The sequence below is a fragment of the Scyliorhinus canicula genome, chromosome 9 (genome assembly GCF_902713615.1).
Source record: "Scyliorhinus canicula chromosome 9, sScyCan1.1, whole genome shotgun sequence".
NCBI classification, from domain to species: domain Eukaryota; kingdom Metazoa; phylum Chordata; class Chondrichthyes; order Carcharhiniformes; family Scyliorhinidae; genus Scyliorhinus; species Scyliorhinus canicula.
Genome location: NC_052154.1, coordinates 142547728 through 142572397, shown reverse-complemented (window position 1 = coordinate 142572397; position 24670 = coordinate 142547728). Strand labels below are relative to the sequence as shown.

The 24670-nt window shown below is 46.6% G+C and overlaps 1 protein-coding gene across 6 annotated transcripts in view; it reads right to left on the bottom strand.

The window, feature by feature from the left end:
* Positions 1-5757: 5757 nt before the first annotated feature.
* abcc8 (ATP-binding cassette, sub-family C (CFTR/MRP), member 8) overlaps positions 5758-24670 on the bottom strand; it is a 362311-nt gene continuing 343398 nt past the window's right edge. For all 6 annotated transcript variants that reach the window (XM_038807799.1, XM_038807798.1, XM_038807800.1 and 3 more), the window contains 3 exons: positions 18585-18718; positions 9171-9233; positions 5758-5975 (listed from right to left, as the gene is read on the bottom strand). In XM_038807799.1, coding sequence (XP_038663727.1) covers positions 5838-5975; positions 9171-9233; positions 18585-18718 — 335 coding nt within the window. In that variant the 3' untranslated portion in view covers positions 5758-5837. The remainder of the gene's footprint in view (positions 5976-9170; positions 9234-18584; positions 18719-24670) is intronic.

Here is a 24670-nt window from a genome sequence, read left to right as displayed (position 1 = left end):
CCCTCTCTCCCCCTCTGCTCTCCCTCACCCTCTCCCCTTAGCCTCCGATCCTCTTCGCCCCACCTTCTGCCTCTCACCCCTGCCCGCTGCTTTCCCTCTATCCCCCCCCCCCCCCCCCCCCCATCCAGCCATTCAGCTCTGGACACGAACACACAAATCGCCGTTTGTAGTGAATCCATTCCTGTCCGGCAATTGGTGCTGTGTGAACTGGAGAGGATTCCGTGTTCTCCAGTCCTCTGCCCTGAGTGCCACTGTTCTGCATTTCCGTTTTTGTTTCAGTGTTTTGCATATCACTAGCGCGAATGCAGCCTGTTTTTTTAAATAAGGAGCAACGAGAATTGGTGGAGGAATGCCGCAGTGCCTCTTGAAGCAAACGTGACTTAAAAAAGAAAATACTCAAGATATATACAGAGAGAAACAAAAAGAATCATCTGGCCTAAACAAGGGAACTCCTGTCTGCGCAGATGCTGCCAGACACACTGACTACTTGTTTTTTCCCACTTAACGCAGAGTAGGCAAGTTTTCCCAACGTTTCCGGGCCATTTCCTGCTTGTGGTTTACAGGTGTGTCAATGGCAGAGCGAACTGTTCAGGTTTTTGTTTTGGGATGGGGGGCGGTAGGGGATAGACCCACCCCCGTTGATATTTTGAACCTTCCTGTCGCAGTGAGTTCTAACATAGCAGTGGGATTAGTCATGTGAGAGTGGTTACATTTACTGGCTCGGGTTTTGTGGTCAGCAGCGAACTAACAGCGGCCAGCCATTTGGCCACAGCCCTCCTCCCGGGCTCATGTGTCGGAATCTGTGATGATCAGAGGGCCTCTGGAGGGGATCTGAAACCTGTGTGCAGAATGACACCGTTTAACGGGCTGAAAATCAGCCAGGGAATGTTTTACCACCTCCCTACAACCCCGTATACTCCCCAAAGGGAAAACAAAGTGTGTGGATAGGTGTTAAAAATTGAGGAAGGTCAAGTGTGAACCGGCAAGTGTAAGCTGGAATAATGGATTCAGTTTCAAATTGGGTACAGAAAATAAAACGAAGAGAAAGACTGGCTTTGAGAGAGTTGAAAGAAACAGAAAACAAGTTTTATATATTTTTTTGATTTGGATTTTGCTTATTGTCAGGTGTACCAAGGTACAGTGAAAAGCATTTTTATCCGAGCAGCTCAAACAGATCATTAAGTTCATGAAAAGAAAATACATAATAGGGCAACATAAGGTACACAATGTTACGACATAAACACCGGCATCGGGTGAAGCGTTCAGGGGTATCCTGTTAATCAGGTCAGTCTATAAGAGGGTCGTTTAGGAGTCTGGTAACAGCGGGGAAGAAGCTGTTTTTTAGTCTGTTCATGCGTGTTCTCAGACTTCTGTACCTCCTGCCCGATGGAAGGAGTTGGAAGAGCGAGTAAGCCGGGTGGGAGGGTCTTTGATTATGCTGCCTGCTTTCCCCAGGCAGCGGGAGTCGATAGATGGGAGGCAGGTTTGTGTGATGGATTGGGCTGTGTTCACGACTCTCTGAAGTTTCTTGCGGTCTTGGGCTAAGCAGTTGCCATACCAGGCTGTGATGCAGCCAGATAGGATGCTGTCTATGGTGCATCTGTAAAAGTTGGTAAGAGTCAATGTGGACATATCGAATTTCCTTAATTTCCTGAGGAAGTATAGGTGCTGTTGTGCTTTCTTGGTGGTAGTGTCGACGTGGGTGGACCACGACAGATTTTTGGAGATGTGTACCCCTAGGAATTTGAAGCTGTTAACCATCTCCACCTCGGCCCGTGGATGCTGACAGGGGTGTGTACAGTACTTTGCTTCCTGAAGTCAATGCCCGGCTCTTTAGCTTTGCTGGCATTGAGGGATAGATTGTTGTCACTGCACCACTCCACCAGGTTCTCTATCTCCTTGTATTCTGACTGGTCGTTATTTGAGATCTGGCCCACTATGGTCGTATCGTCAGCAAACTTGTAGGTGGAGTTGGAACCAACTTTTGCCATAGTTTTGCCACAATGCTGCAATTTGGATTGCGTTTTCTATCTGGGTCCTTCCCTTCGACCTTACCATCATGGGTGACCCTGTCAGGAGTTTCAGACTCCCGACTGCATTGCTCTCGGCATGAATGGAACCTCAAGCCTCTCCACCACAGAGAGCAGAGAAGTACTTTTAAATTTTTTTCCCATAAATTTAAAATACCCATTTTTTTCCCAATTAAGGGGCAATTTAGCATGGCCAATCCACCTACCCTGCACGTCTTTGGGTTTTGAGGTGTGACCCAAGCAGACAGGGGGAGAATGTACAAACTCCACACAACCAGTGACCCGGGCTGGTTTGAACACGTTTCAATCCCAGCAGTAATTCGCAGGAAGTGAAGAAGATTGTAGTTTAGTCGGGCAGCATGGTCAGCACGGGCTTGGAGGGCCGAAGGGCCTGTTCCTGGGCTGTACTGTTCTTTGTTCTTTGAATGTGACTCCACAATTGTTAACATTAATTTCCAGTGCCAGAGAAGTTGATTGCCAGTACTAAGATTTAAAACACTTTTAAAAATGTTCCTATACTAGAATTATTTCTGGGCAGTCACTGAAATGCAGCAACCGCTTGTCGTCCCACTGCCGAGTCTATCAATGCCAATGTGCGATTACACTGTTAACGGACAGTGCTCACTGTGCTTATCCCAGTCCAAACGCCGGCATCTCCACATCACTGTTTATGGAGGAAGAGCGCAGGCAAAAACTGTTCGATTTCCACTCTGCGCTACACACGTGCTGTTGGCTGCAGCTGTCGTTCAGTTTAATAACAATGCGTGCTGATAGCCTCCATGTTATTTTTAGTCCGAAGTGCAAGCCGATGTTATTTTCATGACCCCAGGTGGTCTTTGCTCAGCCAACCCTGAGTATTGAGGGTTTCTGAGCAAGGCTGTTGAGAAGCACATGTGACGTTTCCTGCCAGGCAAATACAATGTCAGCGTTTAGAGGGCAGGAATGCAATTCAAATGCACCCTAGATTGGTTTGCAAAACAAAGCGTGGCACCCTTTAGACCCTATTTGACATGGAACTAGAATGGTAGACTGTACACAAAGATCACGAGAGGACCACAACTCGAAAGCAGGCTTCTTTGTGTCGTCAGGTGGGTCTATTAGGTCCCCACTTGTTCTGCAGCCTTTGATTCCCTGCGGGAACCGCTTAACAGAGAGGTAACGTAACAGTTTAAATGCGGGTTAAGAGCAGCGAAACGCCAGTAAGTTAACGATGATTCCCCCCCCCCCCCCCCCCCCCCCCCCCTTTGAATTGTTTAGTGCTGGCAGTTAGCACTTTAATATCCATAGAGACAGGCGACCAAACGTGGCCTGGTGTTACTGTCCCAAGGCTATTGTGTTAGCCAAACTGTCTGAGGGCGTATTTCCCTGGGACGAGTTTGCGTTTCAAACAGCCCGTCTCCTGCCGCGATAGAATGGTGACAGGGGAGAGCTGTACACCCCGGGATAAAGTTTACAGCACTTTGACTTGATCCTGTGCGTGGCTGGTGTTCTGGATGCAGTGACTGACGAGTGAAACGATCTGAAGCGGAATAGCGTCCAGCCACTTGACCCTGTTTGGACATCCAGTCCCATCACCGCTGGTCTGCAGTTTAACTCCATTTGCCAGCCAACTTTGGGTCTACACCCAAAAATATTCAACCTCGGATTTGACATTTTCAATTGGCAGTGGCCTCAACGACCTTTGGAGGGGAGAGTTTGGACTGTTTGACTGCCCTTTATTTGAGGGAATGCTTCATGACTTCACCCACGGGATGATGGGCGGCTCGAAGTCTAAAGTTAAAGCTTCATAAGTAGCACATTCGACCATCCTTCAATTCAGATCACTTGCTCAGAATTTGGTTGTGTATTATTGCAGACCACTTGAGATTCCGAAGAGAAATTATGCTCCCCAAGTTTTACTCGCACAAGTTTTTATTCAGATTGTTGCAAGCTATCCAAGAAACGGATTGCATTTATCTTCTGAACCCATCTCGTTGACCTGCTGGGTAAAATACTCGCGGCTCACAGATTGCCGCGGGATTGGGATGTGCTTTGTCAGGAGGGGAAGAGATTGGAGCCCAGCTCCTCACGGAATCCACTGCCGAGCAGACCCTCCTCCAAGTGGAACATGTGTCTGCTGCTTGCAAGATATGAGTTTGTTATGAATGGACCCTGGGTGCCCGGAAAGTCTGGGAACACATTACAAAATGTCAAAATGCTGGAGGTAGCTCAGGAATATGGCTGTAGATTTTTCTATTACCATTGGCGAGGGCAGGACCCTCACCCATTTGATCTGAATACGTGACTGACGGCATTTTTCACCCTGAGAAAGATACGCCCGTACCTTTGACTGACATCCCATGTTCTCACCTGGTGTTGGGGGTTTGGAAAGTGAGTCTGTCTGACCTGTCTTAGATCAGCCCGAAACACCCGCTATTTCAGCCCTTTCTCTGGGAAATTCACACCAGGTCACTTTTGTTTTAACCATCCGAGTGTTTACATCCCAGCATTTCCAAAGCGATCGTAAAACTAGTCCCTCGGTTCCTCAAACAAGTGAACATTAAATGGACGGCTAAGATAGCGGCCCTGTAAATCTGGTCGATTATTTGCGGCACATGTCCTTTACACCGAGTGTTACCGGTCATGTTAAATTTGCAGTTAACCTTATTAATTAGAATGGCAATTATCCATTACAAACGCGTCCTTGGCTCACTCCACTGCAATGCGCTCAAGTGGGATGTTGGGGACGAGGCAGGCTCTTTCCATTTTCAACTGCATTTCATGGTTGTGTATTTTGCAGGCAGTGCTCCTACTACAGTATTAGTATTGTGATGGTGTAATTAGTCAAGTAGGGTATACTTGCTGGAGTTATCTTACTATCTATTTAGTTTAGTTGTACTGATTCCCACAGTATTTGTAATATCAATAATATTACTCCAATGAATTGACAAAATGATTCAGTTTACCATTTTTTTCCTGATTTGTGTATAGTACTGGCTGAATAACAGAGCTAATGCTACAACTAATGCAATTAGATAATTTCCAAGCTAAAGGCCAGGTTAAACAAGTGTTTCTAAAGTATGAGAAATGTTTTTTTAATCGCTGTGTGGAAAGGCATCACAGGTCTAGAGGATTTGCCATTAAAATATGATTTGTGTTTAAGTAACCAACAGTGTTACCTAACTTTGGACATGGAATACAGACTGAAACGGCTGTGGGTGCAGTTTTTAGTTTATATATTCAAGATGATTAGTTTTAGGTATGGAATGAATAACTTTTGGACAATGCTTCTTCCAATGATGGAATGTTTACAGAATAGATACTAGAGAATTGGGGACACTCATCTTGCTGGTCTGAATTGGGAATTATGATTAGATTTAGATTTCACGTGTACTGAGGTACAATGAAAAGTATTGTTCTGCGTACAGTCCAGGCAGGTCGTTCCATGCATGAAAAATACATAGAACATATGATAAATACACAATGTAAATACATAGATATTGGGTGAAGCATAATTTAGGAATTTGGCATTAAGATGCTAATTATATGGATTAGTTATATAGGAATTGGAAGTTTATGGGATTTTCTTAAGTAAATGTTTCATTTTGATGTTTGAAATGGTTTTATGTTAATATAGAGTTTAAGTTTGAATCGTTGTTTCTATCCCTTTGGTATTACCAATGCAAGGTATGGTGAGAGTTAATGTTTCGATGTGATGTCAGTGAACAACTTATACCACTGCATCACAGTCATAAGAAATCTGCCAATTTTATTTACAGATCAAATGAAATTACAAAAGCAACTCCAGAATGCAATTATTGCTATGTATCATTTATCTGCCTGCACAAAGGAGGCAAAGATTCCGTCCCTTTGTTCCAAGAGTATGCTGGGAGTGTCGTATTCTAGGATAATTCCTCTTTTCATCACAATCACCAAGTCCGCATTCAAAATGGTATGCACTCGATGCTGGAAAAAAGAAGTACCCGTTAGCATGATTTACTCAAAATCAAGGTATCTTTTCAAAACTATGAACATTGGTTAGCCACACAATGCTGAAATATAAAATACAGCCTGTGTTAGTTTGAAAGCAGAATACAACGCTTATTTGTGTGAGAGGCAACACAGCATTCCCATACAAACCCAGCGGGCCAATTTGCGACCATCTCTACTTATTGGACTTCACTAAAAAGGCAAAGGTGCTGTTCTTGCTCAGTAAATTGGAAACAGTATCATTTTCTGCTATTGTGCCCTCTGACAGGACTATAATCTGATCCGCATCCAGAATTAGCGAAACCCGGTGCTAGAAAGAAAAAGGTAAAGAAATCTTTCACACAAGCCTGAGATGAGTCAGGTCATAACAAAGCTTCCGTAAAAGCTACTGCTTAATAGTGTACAATATATTATTACCAATGCATTGATTGAATTACCCCATCTCACCTTCCTCACCATAAAATACCAAGTCAGAATTCTGTGCCATTCTAAATTTAAATAACCCCATGAATAACATTATCTTCCTTTTCTAATAATCAAGTTAATTGTAATTAACAGTACTGAGCTGCTCTCGGCTCAACCATCTTCAGCTGCTTCATTAATGACCTTCCTTCCATCGCAAGGTCAAAAGAGGGCATGTTTTCCGATGATTGTGCAATGTTTAGCACCCATCGCGATCCCGTAGGTACTGAAGCAGTCCATGTCCAAATGCAGCAAGACCTATAAAATATCCAGGCTCGGGCTGTCAAGTGGCAAGTTACATTTGCACCACACAATTGCCAGGCAATGACTATCTCCAACAAGAGAGGATCTAACCATCGCCCTTGATGTTCAATGGCATTACCATTGCTGAATATCCCACTACCATCATCATTAGGAATACCATTGACCAGAAACTGAAATGCACTAGTCAAATAAAAATGGTGGCTGCAAAAGCAGGTCAGAGGGAATGCTGCAGTGAGAAACTCACCTTACAACTCTCCAAATCCTTCCCACCTTCCACAAGACAGGAATATGCTGAAATGTTCTCCATTTGCCTGGATGTGTGCAGCTCTAACAACACTCAAGATTAAGAAGCTTGACACTATCCAAGACAACGCAGTCCACTTGATTGGTACCCCATCCACAAACATCACCTCCATTGTTGACTCACAATGGCAGCAGTGTGTACCATCTACAGGACGCAGTGCAGGAACTCGCCAAGCCTCCTTAGACAGCATTTAACAAACCCATGACTGCTACCACCTAGAAGGACACATAGTGCAATGCAGCATACACATGGGAACTCCACCTTCAAGGCACTCACCATACTGACAGAAATATATCACTGTTCCTTCACTGTCGCTGGATCAAAATCCTAGAACTCTCTCCCTAACAACACTCTGGGTGTGCCTACACTAGGTGGACTGCAGTGGTTGAAGAAGGCAGCTAACCACAACCGTCTCAAGGGTAATTAGGGATGGGCAATAAAATGGTGGCCGAACCAGCGCCGCTCAGTTTCCCATGATTGAATTAATAAAACGATCAGTATTTCAACTTCTTATAAATAAAGACCCCAAATCTATTCTATTGTTCCATGTTGACTATGATTTGTCAGTAATTATCTCTTTCCACCGTTGCTTTTTTCTTTCTGAACTTTCTTTTCTCTAAAGATTACAACCCCCCGCCCCCGCCAACTACCTTCCTCAAAACATTGCACTGGTCTTTTACAGTTACTGTCGGACACTAAGAACTGCAATACACATGGGACTTGATTTTAAATTTCTGCGCAGGAATTTGGCAAAGTGAGCAGATTGGCTTTGAGAGGCCTGACCTCATTCATATATTGTTTCTTGATTTCTCAGTCAAAAGGGATGGGAAGGGCAGCATGGTGGCGCAGTGGGTTAGCCCTGATGCCTCACGGCGCCAAGGTCCCAGGTTCGATCCCGGCCCTGGGTCACTGTCTGTGTGAAGTTTGCACATTCTCCCCGTGTTTGCGTGTGTTTCACCCCCACAACCCAAAGATGTGCAGGTTAGGTGGATTGGCCACACTAAAATTGCCCCTTTCTTGGAAAAAAAATGAATTGGGTATTCTAAATTTATAAAAAAAAAGCGATGGGAAATTGGCAGGAAACCGGTGTCCGGCCATTAAAATTGGGTGGCAGAAGGCTGGCACTAGGATCCCTGGGGAATTGTTCCTGCCACAACAGGGGAATGTTAGTTGGGGGAGAAAGGAAAATGTGAGAGAGACCCAAGGTTCACTTTTGATGTCTGCAGGGACACTTCTACTCTCCCTGACCCCCAACCTATAAAAATATTTCCAAAACTTGCCCCACTAGATTCCTTCTGGCTGTGACCACTCCCCTCTTCAGGCTATGTGTTAAAATAGCAGATCAGATCCCAGTGATGTCACTGAAACTTGATCTGTATATTTAAGGATGCTCACGTCAGTTGCATTTCTCTTGGCCTGGTTGGGATGGAAAGTTTTATCTGCTGCACCATTGAAAATTGGCTGCAGCCTACATTAATTCAAGCAAATCCAACAGGTTAACCTCACGCCCCCTAATTGCACCTGATTGCCTAGCTCAAACACAGTAACAAAATTTATGCATTTATTTTGATATCCTGTTTTGGTAGTATAAAGGCTATGTTACTGAACTTGTAATCCAGAGGACTGGATCAATTAAAACTGATCTCAAATCCACCTGCAACCCTCACCTCCACCCGTAAGAATTAAAATTCTGTTTAAAGAAGAGATAATCAGTAAAAGTGACTCATGAAGCTATCAGATTAACCCAACTGGTTCACTCAAGTCCTTCTTCAGTCTGGCCCATACCGATCTAGTCGAACATCTGTATTTAAACTTGATTGCCATCTGAGGTGGCTGATGTATCAGACCAGTAGGTGACCCATCTGATTATCATGGCCACAATATGTCATCCCTTGTTAGTAAGGTCCACATTCCAAGAGTGAATAAAAAAGAGTCCCGACTCAAATCAATGTGCAAAAACAGGGAACAATTCAATGTCCTGTGCAACTGGAATTCCCTGGGGGGAAAAAAAATGCTTCCTATTGAAAATTCCAATCTTCAAGCTCCTTCACCTACAGTCAATCGTACCTAATACCCTGGAAACTCTGTGACTATTCCAAATCTAAGCAGAATGTAAAACCAGGAAAGTAGGAATTACTTACAGCAATGGTCACCACTGTCCGATCTGCAAAGGCTGTCATCACAACTTTCTGTAAAATATTTTCCTATGAAAGATAACAATTAATATTAAGTTCCTTTTCCAACAAATTCTACATACTGGTAACTACAGTTCCCCCCGAATCCCCATATTATAGTTCTGTTTAAAAAAAAAAAAGTTTATTTATTAGGATTTAACATTTTAGAAATCGAAGCAACAAAGATCCAGAATAATAGCATACAAAGAGAGGGAAAAATACAGCTTAACATTTATGGGCACAGGAGGGCGACACCATAACTGGCTTGGTACGTTCAGTGGACCAAACCGAATGCTCTGATGACCCCACCAAGAACCGAAGGAAGAACAGGATACGTCGTAAAAAGCATGACAAAATGGTACACACCCCCAACACCAATGCCATATGAACTACAACCAGTATATGAAGTCAGGATATATTTCCCCCAGCCAAATCAGGTGCGCACCAACATACCATTCTCCCAGCCCCAGCAACACCACAGGCATCAGTGACCCAACAAAGCCATCTTCTTCGGATACCTGACCCTGCCGTACCCATGTAGGAGCCAAGAGCGGATTCATCATACCCAGCAGCATGCTGTTCGCTGGTGGTGGGATTCTCTACTCCCGCTTCTGTATATGGGAATTCCCATTGAAGCCACTCCACACTGCCGGGAAACATCATGGGTGCGCTGCCGGTGGAACCAGAGAATTCTGCCATCAGTGAATGACTGGAGAATTCTGGCCAAAATCTCCGTTGGTAGCCATCAGCTGATGCACACAGTCATAGTCATAGTCCCAGATGACCATAGGCTGCTTCCCCTTTGAGGGGTAGAGCTGACTGGTGGTGATTTAACCCGAGGATCGCCACACCACAGCGAGGGACAAGGTTGAAAAGGCGGGCATTCATGAATAACCTCAGCTGGTATGAGAATTCAACCTGTGCTGTTGGCATCGTCTGCATCACAAAGCAGCTGTCCAACTGAGATAAACCGGCACATAGCACCGTCAAGGCGAAAGCCCGCTCAATAGCAACAGCGCCCTTGCAAGCAGGGCCCCACCCCAGTCCACTCCAGCTACCATGAACAAACAAGGATTTTAGCATTTTATCTTGGCTCTTTCTTGCAAGGATATTGATCAAACACTTTCTGGGACATAGCACAAGCCATGTAACCCAAGAAAAGACAAATACAAGATGTGCATTAGGATGAAAAGACTGATCAAAAGATAAGCAGAGCCTGAGCTCACAAACACGCAGCCACTCCCGCGCTCACATCACGTAACACCCCCTCCCCGTTCTCTGTCTTTTTACATTACCCAACTGGTAACTGCTATTTGCCTTTCCTTTCTCCAGCTGCTTTTATACCCAACCTCATTCCCACCAAAGCTAAGTGAGACTTTCTGGAGAAAGATAGCTCACCTTGCTTTAGGACACAGTTTGATTGTAGATTTACATTACTGTGTAGTGCAAAAGGAAACCACTTTCCTCCGATATTACATTTGCAGTGAAAGATACAGCCTATGGCTGAGCTTGATGCACATTCAGGCTGTAAAAATACAATACAGGGCACAACAAGAACACATCCCCCAATAATAGGTTTTGTGAGGGCCACGAAGAATCCAGCACGAGTTTTCAGGATACAAAGAAATAACATTTATTTACAATAACATATATAAGACCATAAGACATAGGAGTGGAAGTAAGGCCATTCGGCCCATCGAGTCCACTCCACCATTCAATCATGGTTGATTTCAACTCCATTTACCCGCTCTCTCCCCATAGCCCTTAATTCCTCGAGAAATCAAGAATTTATCAATTTCTGTCTTAAAGACACTCAATGTCCCGGCCTCCACCGCCCTCTGTGGCAATGAATTCCACAGACCTACCACTCTCTGGCTGAAGAAATTTCTCCTCATCTCTGTTCTAAAGTGACTCCCTTTTATTCTAAGGCTGTGCCCCCGCGTCCTAGTCTCCCCTGCTAATGGAAACAACTTCCCTACGTCCATCCTATCCAAGCCATTCATTATCTTGTACGTTTCTATTAGATCTCCCCTCAACCTCCTAAACTCCAATGAATATAATCCCACGATCCTCAGACGTTCATCGTATGTTATATACAACAGCAGCAGCAACTTCCCTTGCTGCTCACTCCTCTCTCTCTGCTGGTTCCAAACTGACCAGCTCTACAGGGAGTCTGCTAATGATTTCTCCGCCCCCCTCATTGGGGATGAGATGCGACGTAAATGGACTCCAGCCTCCGAAAAGCGTCGAAGGACAGCCTCCAAATTTTCCAAATGTTCCTGCTCCGACGTCCCTGTGATCAAAACGTCATCTAAGTAGACAGCAACACGTGGTAAACCTCTCAACATGTCCTCCATAACGCGTTGAAAAATAGCGCAGGCAGAGGATACTCCAAAGGGCAAACATGTATATTCATACAGGCCCCGGTGTGTATTAATCGTTACATATGGCCGGGAGGCAGGGTCCAGCTCCAACTGTAGGTCGGCGTGACTCATATCTAATTTTGTGACTGAGAGTCCGCCTGCAAGCTTCGTCTATGTGAGGCATTGGTTATCGGTCAAGATGGGAAGCCGTATTCACTGTAAGTTTATAGTCGCCGCACAAGCAAACTGTGGCATCTGGCTTAATTACAGGTACAATTGGTGCTGCCCAGTTAGTGAATGGACAGGCCTGATGATACCCAAAGTCTCCAAACGAATGAGCTCCCCTTCTACCTTCTCAAGCAAGGTGTAAGGCACCGGGCGCACCCGGAAATAGCACGGCGTGGCTCCTGGTCCAACTTGGATACGGGCTACAGGCCCTTTTATTTTTCCCAAACCGGGCTGGAATACATCTGGGTATCGTCCTAGCAGCTCAGTCAACCCTCCAGAAACTGTTTGGAGGATGTGCTGCCACTGCAACCAGAAATGGCGCAACCAGTCCCAACCCAACAGGCTGGGCCCATGGCCGCGCACCACGATAAGTGGGAAACGCCCCTCCTGGCGTCCATAAACAACAGGGGTCATCGTAGTTCCTGCAATGTCCAATGGTTCCCTCATGTAAGTGGCCAACCTGGCCTGTGTGTCGGTTAATGTAAGGGTCTGTATACTCTGCTTGATGTGGTCAAATGTCCTCTGGGCGATCACGGAGGCCGGTGCGCCAGTGTCCAACTCCATCTCAAGCGGGTGACCATTGACCCGTACTGTCACTTTAATGGAGGCCACACGGGGAGCTGCCAGACAATGCAGCTGCAGGCAGTCCCTGTCCATGTCCTCAGGAGTAGTCGCCGCAGGTTCATCCAAATGAAAGGTACGGCCCATGGGCTGGCCCCAGTTCTGGTCGGAACAATGGCGCCTCTGGCGCCCCCAGGACCGCCGTCTGCGACGGGGTCGCGCCTACAAGTCTGACACGGACATGGCTCCTCATCCATTGGTTCTGGAGAAGGCTCCCTTCGGGGAGAAATGTCCGACGGCCACTGGCGTCAATCCGGACGTCGCCTTGCCCAAGGTACCGCAGGGGTGCAGGGGGACGCTTTCGGATGGAAGGTGTTGCGCCCCAAGGCATGCACCTCCATTCCCTGTAGCTCCTGCACTCCTCGTTCTGCACTCTCTCGGGACAATACTATTTGAATGGCCTGTTGAAAAGTCAATGTTGGCTCGGCTAACAACTTTCTCTGGGTGGCCGCATTGTTAATACCACAAACCAAACGGTCGCGTAACATTTCTGACAAGGTCTCACCATAGTCACAGTACTCGCAATCCTGCGTAGCCTGGATAGAAAGTTGGCAAGGGATTCTCCTGGGGTCCTTTCAGCGGTATTAAACCGGTAACGTTGGACTATCATGGACGGGGTTCGGTTAAAATGTTGCCCCACTAAGTTCACAAGTACATCAAACGTTTTGGTGTCCGGCGCAGCTGGGTACATAAGGCTCCTAATCACCCCAAACGTATGCGGGCCGCAGGCGGTGAGCAATATGATCACCTGGTGCTTGTTTTCGGTGATGTTGTTTGCCCGGAAATAGTAACGCATCCTTTGTGCGTACTGGTTCCAGCTTTCCAGCACAGCATCAGAAACATCCAAACGTCCATACAGAGGCATGGTGTAATAGAAAACAACTTCCAACCTGTGTCCAACACAAGTCCAGGGAGGTGGCTTCAGCAGTGGAGACAGCTATTCACTTTAACCCTCGTTGCCAGTTTTGTGAGGGCTACGAAGAATCCAGCACAAGTTTTCAGGATACAAAGAAATAACATTTATTTACAATAACATATATATACAGCAGCAGCAGGAACTTCCCTTGCTGCTCACTCCTCTCTCTAGCCGGTTCCAAACTGGCCCTCTCTATTTATGCAGGGAGTCTGCTAATGATTTCTCCGCCCCCCCTCATTGGGGAAGCTCATACTCCCATAGGATTGTGGGATTGTCATTAGTCCCCAGCCAATGGTAAGCAGGCAGGTTATAACAATAAGTCAAACCATTTCTCTACAGAAATAATACTTCATCAGATGCGCCCAGGTTTTATCTTCCTGGGCTGTCTAAGTGCCATAGAACATCTGTTAAATGCATAGAGTGCAATTTTTCATATGTATATTGGGTGGGTGTGCAACCAATCAAATGTACCAACATTGATGTTGATGAGAGACAGGCGGGAGTATCTGTTCCCAGGATGCCCGTAGTGCGTTCCCCAATAGGATGGAAAATTGGGCATTGGGGCAAAATTGGGATCAGTGCCAGGTGCCGACCTGAACACCATGCTCTGATCCCCAGCTGATGGCATGAACAAGTTCCACGCCGCACACCAGTAGGAGCATGGAAATAAATGCAAATGGGTCATAATGACCCATTTGGATCTATTTAGTGGGCCCGGCACCCTATGGTCCACCGTCCCGTGATCGTCCAGCTCCTGCGACCTGGTTCACTTGTGGTCTCAGCAGTCTTGAACTTGACATGGTGGACCTTGTGGTGGGCCAAGGGGACAACTGTTGCCCCCTTGGCCCACCACATGGTTCACCATGCCAGGGCCATGATGGTAGAGACCATCCGAGCTAACCACCCTACATGCAAATCTGCCCTGAACCACTCCTCCCTTTCCCAGCACTGCAGGCAACTCCCAATCCCCAATTGCCTGGGTGCTCCCCCCAAGTATGGGGTTGATCTGCCCCACCCGAAACAGGGACCCCTGTAATAGGGAGACCCCAGGGACCCCATGCCTAAAGGAACCCTGTCCACAGCAACCCCCCCCCCCTCCTTCCCCCCACCCTAACACACTTAGAACCTCCCCCCACAAAAGGGACCCCTGTCTGGAAGCTAGAGAGTTGTTTTGACAGGGGCCGTGGGAAGCATTATAGCTGTAATACTTACCCTGAAGCACCATGGGCCCATTCCTCGAAGAATAACAGCTGAGCCTGGGTCTGGTTCCCACAAATCCACTGTTTGCCATCCATTCATAGCATTGGAGTAGTGGTTTGTGATTGACAGCTCATTAAAAAACATCTGCAGCTTTAATCTATTCATATCCCTTCATGCTTCAGTGGCCTAAGTGGTGAAACCCCAATGGTTGTAAACATTGCCCACTCTAAGTGCAATGCAATCACACACTTGAGTGATTAAAATGCACTTAGTGCACGTTCATCTCTTTGATGTGGGAAATGTTTACAGACGCTCAAGGTGGTGGCCTGATATCAGGATTCTCCTGGGAATCCCTGGTATTCCACGCCATGCATAAATTTTCATGGTGTGGAACACTGAACTGCATCCGGCTTTACAACTGCAAAGGAATGGTAAAACTAGTGCAATTCAGCTCTGGCGGGAGAAATGAAGGCGGGATTCTCCGATTGCCGATGCTGAAATCGCGTTTGGCGATTGGCCGGTGAAACCGGTTTTACTCCGAAATCGGGGGCGGTGCTGATTTTTGGATGTTCTGACCCCTCAAAAACAGCATAATCGCTCAGTACGCCGCACGCCATTGGGCGGCCTCAGGACATCACCTGAGGCCCTCCCCCAATGGGCTGACTTCCTGACTGCGTTGGTCGCGTGCCCTCACAGTTTTCGGGGACCTCATGTGCCAGCTGTGGACTGTGCCCAGTCCGGGGGGGGGTGAGGCCCATTCCTCCGGCCGGGGAGGCTTCGGCGGGGGCTGGTAGGGGGTGGTCCAGGGGCGGTGAGGGGGATACAGGGAGGCACTATTTGGCAGGCCGTGTCCATGTGCGGCCGGCGCTATGTTGTACCGCGCGGCTGCCGCCGTGCGAGTGCACGGCCACGGACCCGGCCATTCTACATCCATATCTTCAGGTGATGCCGGGGGCTTTATGTGGCACGGTTGCTAGCCCCCCACCAGGCGGAGCTTTGGTGCAGGGGCGCCGCCGACTTTTTCATTGTAAAACCAGACACTTCCTCCGGACATAGCCTCAAAATGGGAGAATCCAGCCCATAGTCTCCCAAATGGAGAATCTCGCCCATGATCTATTCCTGTTGTTAAATTTCATTTAAATACAGTAGGTGAGCTGCTGGAATTCAATAGCTTCATATAGATAGTTTTTCCTTTGGGCGGATGTAATAATCAGCAGGCCTCCCACCATTTAAAGGCAACCTACAATCTTTAAAGAGGAATTGCATTTATCAAAGGCATTCAATGGAGAGCTTAATACTGATGTAAGATGCAGCATGATGCCACCCACAGGTTTGTCAATGGGACTTCCCATTGGGGGGATGTCAGAGGTAGGTTCTTTACCCAGAGAGTAGTGGGGGCGTGGAATGCACTGCCTGTGGAAGTAGTTGAGTCGGAAACATTAGGGACCTTCAAGCGGCTATTGGATAGGTACATGGATTACGGTAGAATGATGGGGTGGAGATTAATTTGTTCTTAATCTAGGACAAAGGTTCGGCACAATATTGTGGGCCGAAGGGCCTGTTCTGTGCTGTATTGTTCTATGTTCTAAGCCATCCTATGCCACTGGGAAACCCGCACGCGGGGGTGTTTGCCAGCAGGAGAAGGGAATTCCGGCCATTCTTTAAAAATGGATGATTAAGGTCAGTACTGTGTGGCCTTTAGGTATTTGAATCCTTGAAGCTGTACTTTGGTCCAATCTAAATTTTGAATATCGGGATTACAATGCATGCTCTTCTGTGGTCAAGATCTTTTGGTGGTAGAATATTATTAAAAGGATGGAAAGCAGCTTCATTTCGTCTGCGGTGACTATATGCACCCTCCTTGCACATGCAATTATGACTTATGCTCATTGTGATGAGGATGTGCTTTGTTTTAGATAACATTTCTAATTTTTCTTTTTCTGGTTGGATTTTAAAAGTAACTGAAACCCTCTTAAAAGCAATGGAGACTGCCCAGATGGCTACATCATACAGCTTGCATTCAGCAAGCTGGATGGGAAAAAAAACACATTCAACCCCGGGTACCATGAAAGACCCTACCTCCTGTTTGCTTTAGACTATCCTGAAACTTCCCAAGTATTTCTGAGATGAGACGTCAACGTGTCTCACCTGTTCTAAAATGCTGACTGCAGCAGGTGTGGATGAATAGACATTACCTGGAAAATGCGGCCAGCAGAGTACTTTAAGGGACTATTTACCAAGTAGGAGAGAGAGAGATCAAAATAATGCTGTACTGAAACAGGCTACTGAAGCCCTCTCTGCCTCTCTCTCTTGGAAGTATTGTGATTTGTAAAATAACCATCCTGTGAAGAGAAATCTGCAAACCAAGATTTTTGGAAATAAAATGTGGTAATCTTCACAGTACAACTGCACTCAGGAAAACAACTGAACAAAATAGCCGCAAGGTGGAATCACCGCACCGAGATCAGCCAAGGAACAGCTGACCATATACTGCTTTGTTTTATCTTCATGAATTGTAAAAAATCCGTACGCCTATCCTCATATTCTGCCATCTGTACACGTGCGCGTGGGTGAGAGGAGTCCTGCAGGGGCTCCAGTCTGAGGGCCATAGTGACGGCCCCATTGTCGTTAGCCTCAGGGACGTATACGTGGAGCCCAGTGGTGCAAATGACGGTCAGGGTGTGGAACCAGTTGAGGAGGCATTTTAAGTTGGAAGGAACTTCGGGACTGACACCATTGTGTGGGGACCATAGGTTCAAGCTGGGGGAGATGGACTGGATGTATGGGAAGTGGAGGGACGCGGGGCTGGAGCTGGTTAGGAATTTGTTCTCGGAGTGGATGTTTGCGGGACTGAACGAGCTGCAGGTGAGGTTTGAGCTGACGAGGGCATTGAGTTTAGGTATTTGCAGGCGCGGGACTTTGCGTGAAAGGAGTGGAGGGCATTTCCCAAGCCACGAGAGTACACACCGTTGGAGCAACTGCTGCCTCCTGACGACTTGGGGGGAGGGCAGGATTGGGGATATATACAGGTGTTGGGGGAGTAGGGTGGGGTGCAGGCATTGAGGATCAAGTGTAAATCGTAGGAGGATTGGGGAGGATAATAGGTTGGGGCTGTGGTGTTGAGGCGATGCGGCAGGTGAACTCGATCTCCTCCTGCATGAGGATGAGCTTGATTCAGTTCAAGGTAGTGCATCGGGTGCACATGACCCGGATGAGGATGAGTGGATTCTTCCAGGGGGTGGCAGGTTGGTGTGAGAAGTGTGGAGTGTGTACATTCTCCCCGTGTCTGCCTGGGTTTCTTCCGGGTGCTCCGGTTTCCTCCCATAGTCCAAAAATGTGCAGATTAGCTGGATTGCTTATGCTGAAATTGCCCCTTCATGTCTGAAGGTTAGGTGGGGTTACGTGGATAGGGCAGGGGTGTGGGTCTGGGCAAGGTTTTCTTTCAGAGGGTTGATGCAGACGTGATGGGCCGAATAGTCTCCTTCTGCACTGTAAGGATTCTATCGCATGAGATGAGATGACCAAAGATTATTGAAGTTTATTAGCTCCGTTGACCCCTCTACTCCGACTCTCCATTTTCCCTCTAATAACCAATTTTTAATCTAAATTCCTGTCCCTTTGAACTTCTTTACCAATTTCCCATGTGATACCTTGTCAAAGGCCATTCAAAGTCTTTGCATACTGTATCAAGTATAATTGCCTTATCTACCATGTCTGCTACCTCCTCACGGATTATGAGGGTTGTCAAGCACAAATGTTCCTTTTGAAATCCGTACCGACGACATTTAAATATTTAATCTTAACCTGGATATGATATTTCCTTTTTTAATTAGAGAGACTAATATTTCCTACCATAGATGTCGAACTGATTGGCCTCTTTAAGCCATATGGGTGGGGTATTTTTGATCCCCAGTCAGAGTTATCCTGCAAAACCTTGGAATTTTAAAGTTTAAAATACCTTGCCAATACAATTTCTAAAATCATTTCAGAGGTCCCTGGAATGATGTCACACAGTGAACAATTCATCAGTGGAAGCTGGACCCTGGTACTTACTGTTGCCATGTCTATCGAGGCTGTGGCTTCATCCATGATCAGAACGCTACTTTTGCGCACAAACGCTCTTGCCAAGCAAAACAGTTGACGCTGACCCAGGCTAAAATTCTCTCCTCCTTCAGTAACTATAGCATCTACCATTCAAAAGTGAAAAAAAAATCAATTAGGAACCAAAATAATCATTCAAGCGACAGGTAGCTTTCACCTAAACCTCAATAAGTGCATTTTCATGTTACATACAATATGGCCAAGATGTTGCCAGAGCTGTGAAAAAGGAATATGTGGTCATTTTTACCACTCACTCTTTTCAAAATGTATTGCAAATTATTGCTGTCTTATTTACTGTTTCACAACTGAAATTACTTTGAACCAAATACAAAGAGCCTGATAATAAGTGCCAATGTGTCTACCTTTGTCTTCCAGAGCTGATTGTGCCAAAGTGTGTGGGGCCATGGAGAGGCCATTTAGTTTAAATAATGGAAGCAGGCGCCTGCACCGCTAATGGAACCTGTCACAGATCATTGGTTGAAAATCGTGACTTAGCGTTTCAGTCAAGAACAGGGAGGGGTGGAGGCACGAATCAGAAGATATACTATTGTGTTATGTCAGTAACACATCTTGTATTATCAAGGAATCAACCAAATTTAATGATTCTGTGACATTCTGGAATTTTGCCAGTGCTTTGGAAACCAAATGGTGCGATGCTATCCATTTCCCTCTGAAAACTATAAATCTGCAGTCCTTTCTGTTCATTTACCAATGTACTCCTGTTTTAAACCATCACCTTTTTCAAAAGCTAGGATACACATTAACATGCATTGGGCTTGAGCTAAGTATTGCAATTAAACAGAAGAGGCTATCTGAGATGTGATGGAAATGTCGAAGAATGTGACAGAGGTGGGGGGTGGATGGATTTAGTCTGAAAGGTATTGGGAAATTTAAATATCCTATATAAAAATGAACCAATACAATCTTCCCAGTGGTGGGAGAGGTTCAGGTTATAATTTGATTAGAACACCAAACACAAAGAGATAGCCATTCTCTGTCCTAGGAGAAAGATGTATTTCCTGTCTCCATTATTTTCATTGAGTCAGGTATGGTTTGGAAGGATTCTGAAAGCCTCCTTGTTTGAGACTTCAGGAACCTTGGTTGAAGCCTGCTGAGGAGTCAGGAACGTTCTGACAGTTAAGTGTTAAATATTTCACCTACTTCAAATATCATCATTAGATGCTGTTTTAGAGTTACCACGTGTTTCCATTGCAGTGATAGATTACAAGGCTCTGTCTTGCGAAGGTTCATTGACTACCATATTGATCAGGATTGCGTAAGTGTTGAGATGCATTAGGGTACTTTTCCCAGTAGAAATGTGCTTTTATGTGTTCCAACCTGATGGAAAAGTGCTTCGGAATTCTAATATCATTATCTGAAGCAGCTTATATGCCCACAGTTATTTACATTTGAATACAAAAAGCCTTCGCTGAAATAAAGAACATCCACCTGTTCCTGGACAGCTCCTCTGATGTAGCTTAAAGAAAACAACGTAGCCACCCATTTTCCATTGGGTCCATTGTTTAGAGTTGTAATGGTTTGTTTTGAAAGCTGAGCTCATTAAGAATGCTTGGCTGAGTTCCAAAAGCTGTTGAACAATTTATTTCCTCAGCACTGTATACAAAGTTTGATTGATAGCCACCCACTTTCCCGCTCTACCTCTGGCACCTTCTTCCTCATTCCCATTACATCTCGGTCAGCCTCTCTTATCTAACTGCAATATCTGGCTCCAACCTAGTGCATGTTAATGGTTGTCCTAAATTCTGAGAAAGGTAATGGTTCATAATGAGTTCATTGATAAAATCAAGTCATTTGATTTTTTTGAAGGAGTCTCTGTCTTTGATGCGATTACTGAGAAAATGTTTATTTTTATAACTGAGTTGAATAACTTGAGGTGAATAACGTTTTTTGGTCTGGAGTTTTTTTTCAGGACGATGGTTGTTTTTTTGAGTGACATTTCTATTAGAAGGAAGGCCTTCTATCCATCCCATCTCAGCACCTGCACTTCTATGATGCCGCTTTGGGCGTCAGAAAACAAAAACCCTGCCTGACCATATCTCCAGAAATGAAAATATGACGGGTATGTTCAGCACGGTTTTCCTCAGTTCAGGAAAAGGCCCAACTTGAATTTCTTCCCTCCCAACAGGAAAATCCAGCCCATTATGGATTTGGTTGCAAGTGTTTTTTTAAAATATTTTTATTCTCCTCCTTTTTCACATTTTCTCCCAAATTTACACCCACCAACAATAACCAATAATCATTAACAAATATGTCAATCCCCATATCAATAACGATTCCATCCTCCCACCAAACCCCAAACATTAGCCCGCATGTTCACATAAACAAATGACAAAAAGGAATCAGGAATCACCCATAGTCACCATTAACACACACAGTCCCCCCCCCAATCCTCCCACCCCACCCCCCAACTAATGTTCAATGTTATCCAGTTCTTGAAAGTGCATAATGAATAATGCCCATGAATTGTAGATCCCCTCCATCCTTCCCCTGAGTTCAAACTTAACCTTCTCAAGAGTCAAGAATTCCAACAAGTCCCCCCGCCATGCCAGGGCACAAGGTGGAGAGATTGATCTCCACCCTAACAGGATCCCCCTTCGGGCGATCAACGAGGCGAAGGCTACAACATCTGCCTCCGCACCGTTTCCAACCCCGGCTGGTCCGACACCCCGAATATGGCCTCCCGGGGGCCAGGGTCCAGTTTCACGTGCACCACTTTAGAGATTAGCCTAAAAGCCTCCTTCCAGTAATCCTCCAGCTTTGGACAGGACCAAAACATATGAACGTGATTAACCCCCCCCCCCCCCCCCCCCCCGCAACGTTCACACACACCTTCTACCCTCTCAAAGAGCTGGCTCATCCTCACCCTTGTGAGGTGTGCTCTGTATACCACCTTCAGCTGTATCGGCCACAACCTCGCGCACGAGGTGGAGGCGTTCACTCTCCGGAGCACATCACAACAGAACCCCTCCTCCATATCCTCTCCCAACTCTTCCTCCCACTTTGCCATGATCCCTTCCAGCGGTGCCTTCTCTTTCTCTAAAATAGCCCCGTAAACCGCCAACACTACCCCCTTCTCCAGTCCCCCTATCGTCAGCACTTCCTCCAGCAATGTGAAGGCCAGCTCCACCGGGAAGCTCAGTATCTCCTTTCTGGCAAAATCTCGAACCTGCATGTATCTAAATATTTCCCCCTGCTCCAGCCCATACTTTGCTTCCAGCTCCTTCAATCCTGCAAACCGACCCCTCAGAAACAAATATTTTGATGTCTTAATCCCCTTCTGCTCCCATTTCCGAAAATTTCCATCCCACCTCCCCGGCTCAAATCTGTGGCTCCCCCGAATCGGCATTTCCCTTGACCCTGCCCCCAACCCGAAGTTTTGGCGAAACTGCCTCCAAATTCTCAATGAAGCTATTATTACCCGACTCCCTGCGTATTTCCCCAGGGCCATCAGGAGTGGCGCTGTTGCTAGCACCTTCAATCCCGACCTCCTGCACAAACTCTCCTCCATTCTGACCCACTGGGAATCAACCCCTTGGACCCAGCTCTGCATCTTCTTCACATTCGCCGCCCAGTAGTAATACATCAGGTTCGGAAGACCCAAACCCCCTGCCTGCCTTCCCCTCTGTAGCAGCACCTTTCTAACTCTGGCCACATTCCCTCCCCATGTGAACGAAGTAACCATTCCTTCAATCTCCCTGAAAATGCCTTTGGTAGGAAAATCGGCAGGCATTGGAAAAGAAACAGAATCACGGCAACACGTTCATTTAAACCATCTGTACCTGACCCGCCCGTGACATAGAGAGACTATCCCACCGTGCCAGATCAGCTTTCACTCTCCCCACCATACTAGAAATGTTGTACCTGCGGAGCCCTCCCACTCCCGGGCAACCTGCACCCTCAGGAATCTAAAGTGAGTCCCTGCCCTACGGAATGGCAGCTCCCCCACCCCTGCCCCCACCCCGGCCGAGACACCACAAAATACTCACTCGTGTCTAGATTTAGTTTGTACCCCGAGAAAGACCCAAACACTCGAAGCAGCTCCAATATTTCCCCTATCGACACACTCGGTTCCGACACGTATAACAGCAAGTCATCGGCATATAAGGACACCCTCTTCTCTGTTCCCCCCGCCCCCTGCACTATTCCTTTCCATACCCCCAAACTTCTTAATGCGATGGCCAACTACACAATCGCGAGTGCAAACAGCAGGGGGGGATATAGTCCCTGGTCGCAAGTGTTTTTAATTGGTTCCTAACAAAAAATCCTTATTTACTTGAAGCAGAAAGATGAACCAAATACAACTAAATTGATCTGTTCTATGAATCAGCCATATTTGGATTTTCATACATTAAAAATGCAATTGCATAAACATTTGGGGCCTGGTGTCGTGAATTCCGCCCCCGCTGTCCGCCGAATTCTGCGGCACTGAAGATTCGGGGGGGGGGCGGGAATCGCGCCGCGCTGATCGGCAGCCACTCGCAGCGGCAGTCCCGCTGGTTCTTTGCCAGTCCCGCTGGTGTGGATCAGACTAGGTCCCTTACTGGCGGGACGTGGCGGCGTGGGCGGGCTCCGGGGTGGGGGGCGTGGGGCAATCTGGCCCTGGGGCGTGCCCTCATGATGGCCTGGCCCGCGATCGGGGCCCACCGATCTGCGGGCGGGCCCGTGCCATGGGGGCACTCTTTTCCTACGCGTCGGCCATGTTAGCCTCCGCGATGGCTGACGCGTAGGTGAACCTCCCCCTGCGCATGCGCGGGGATGACGTCAGCAGCCGCTGACACTCCCACGCATGAGCGGACTCTCGTTGGCCGGCGGAGTCCCTTCGGCCCCAGCTGGCGTGGCGCCGAAGGCCTTCCACGCCCGCCGCTGGTGCGCAAACCATTCCGGCGCCGGCCTAGCCCCTGAAGGTGCGGTGATTCACACCACTCCGTCCCGCCGGGACTCCCCCCGCCCCACCGGGTGCGGGAGAATCCCGCCCTTAGTTTTCCACTCTCACTTTGTCAACTTTTCACTCAGCAACCTCTCTCATTCTGAACTAAAAATAAAAACATTAAAATAGTTTTCTCTTGTCCAAACATAGTGCATCTGGTCTTAAAATTATCTGGAAAAACACATTCATCACGGAACCACTGATCTGTGATTTCATGGACGTGACATTCATAGAATTTACAGTGCAGAAGGAGGCCATTCGTCCATTGAGTCTGCACCGGCTCTTGGAAAGAGCCCCCTACCCAAGGTCAACACCTCCACCCTACCCCATAACCCAGTAACCCCACCCAACACTAAGGGCAATTTTGGACACTAAGGGCAATTTATCAGGGCCAATCCACCTAACCTGCACATCTTTGGACTGTGGGAGGAAACCGGAGCACCCGGAGGAAACCCACGCACACACGGGGAGGATGTGCAGACTCCGCACAGACAGTGACCCAAGCCGGAATCGAACCTGGGACCCTAGAGCTGTGAAGCAATTGTGCTATCCACAATGCTACCGTGCTGCCCATCTTATGATGTCGCTCAAAATGGCCAGTAGTAAATTGACAGCTCATTTTGCATTCTTCCTCTAAATTTTCTTTTGGATTAACTTCAATGGAAAAGAAATATCAGACATTGTAAAACGGGTTGCCAATCACTAGTTGGAATTTTGCACCACCTGCCAAGATGAATGTCACCACACTTTCTCTCTCCCTGTCCCTCAACTATTCTACGTGCTCCGTCTCTCAAACTCTCTCCCTCGCAGACACTGCCTTTCCCTCACACACTTTTCTTTCGCTCAAACAAACAAATCTAAAGCAAGATAATTGTTCACAGCCTTGAAGCTAACAAAATGATAGCTCTCCATCAAAATATAAACTTATGAGCCAGGCCAAAACATCTTGCCTAAGGTCAGGTTTATGAGATGAAGGTACTGAAACATACAAAATACAAAACAGATTTTATTGTGTTGTTGTGAAATTAATTGCTTTATGTTTTATTATGATCAAAACTTTATTTTAATGATAAATTTGTGGATTATTGGA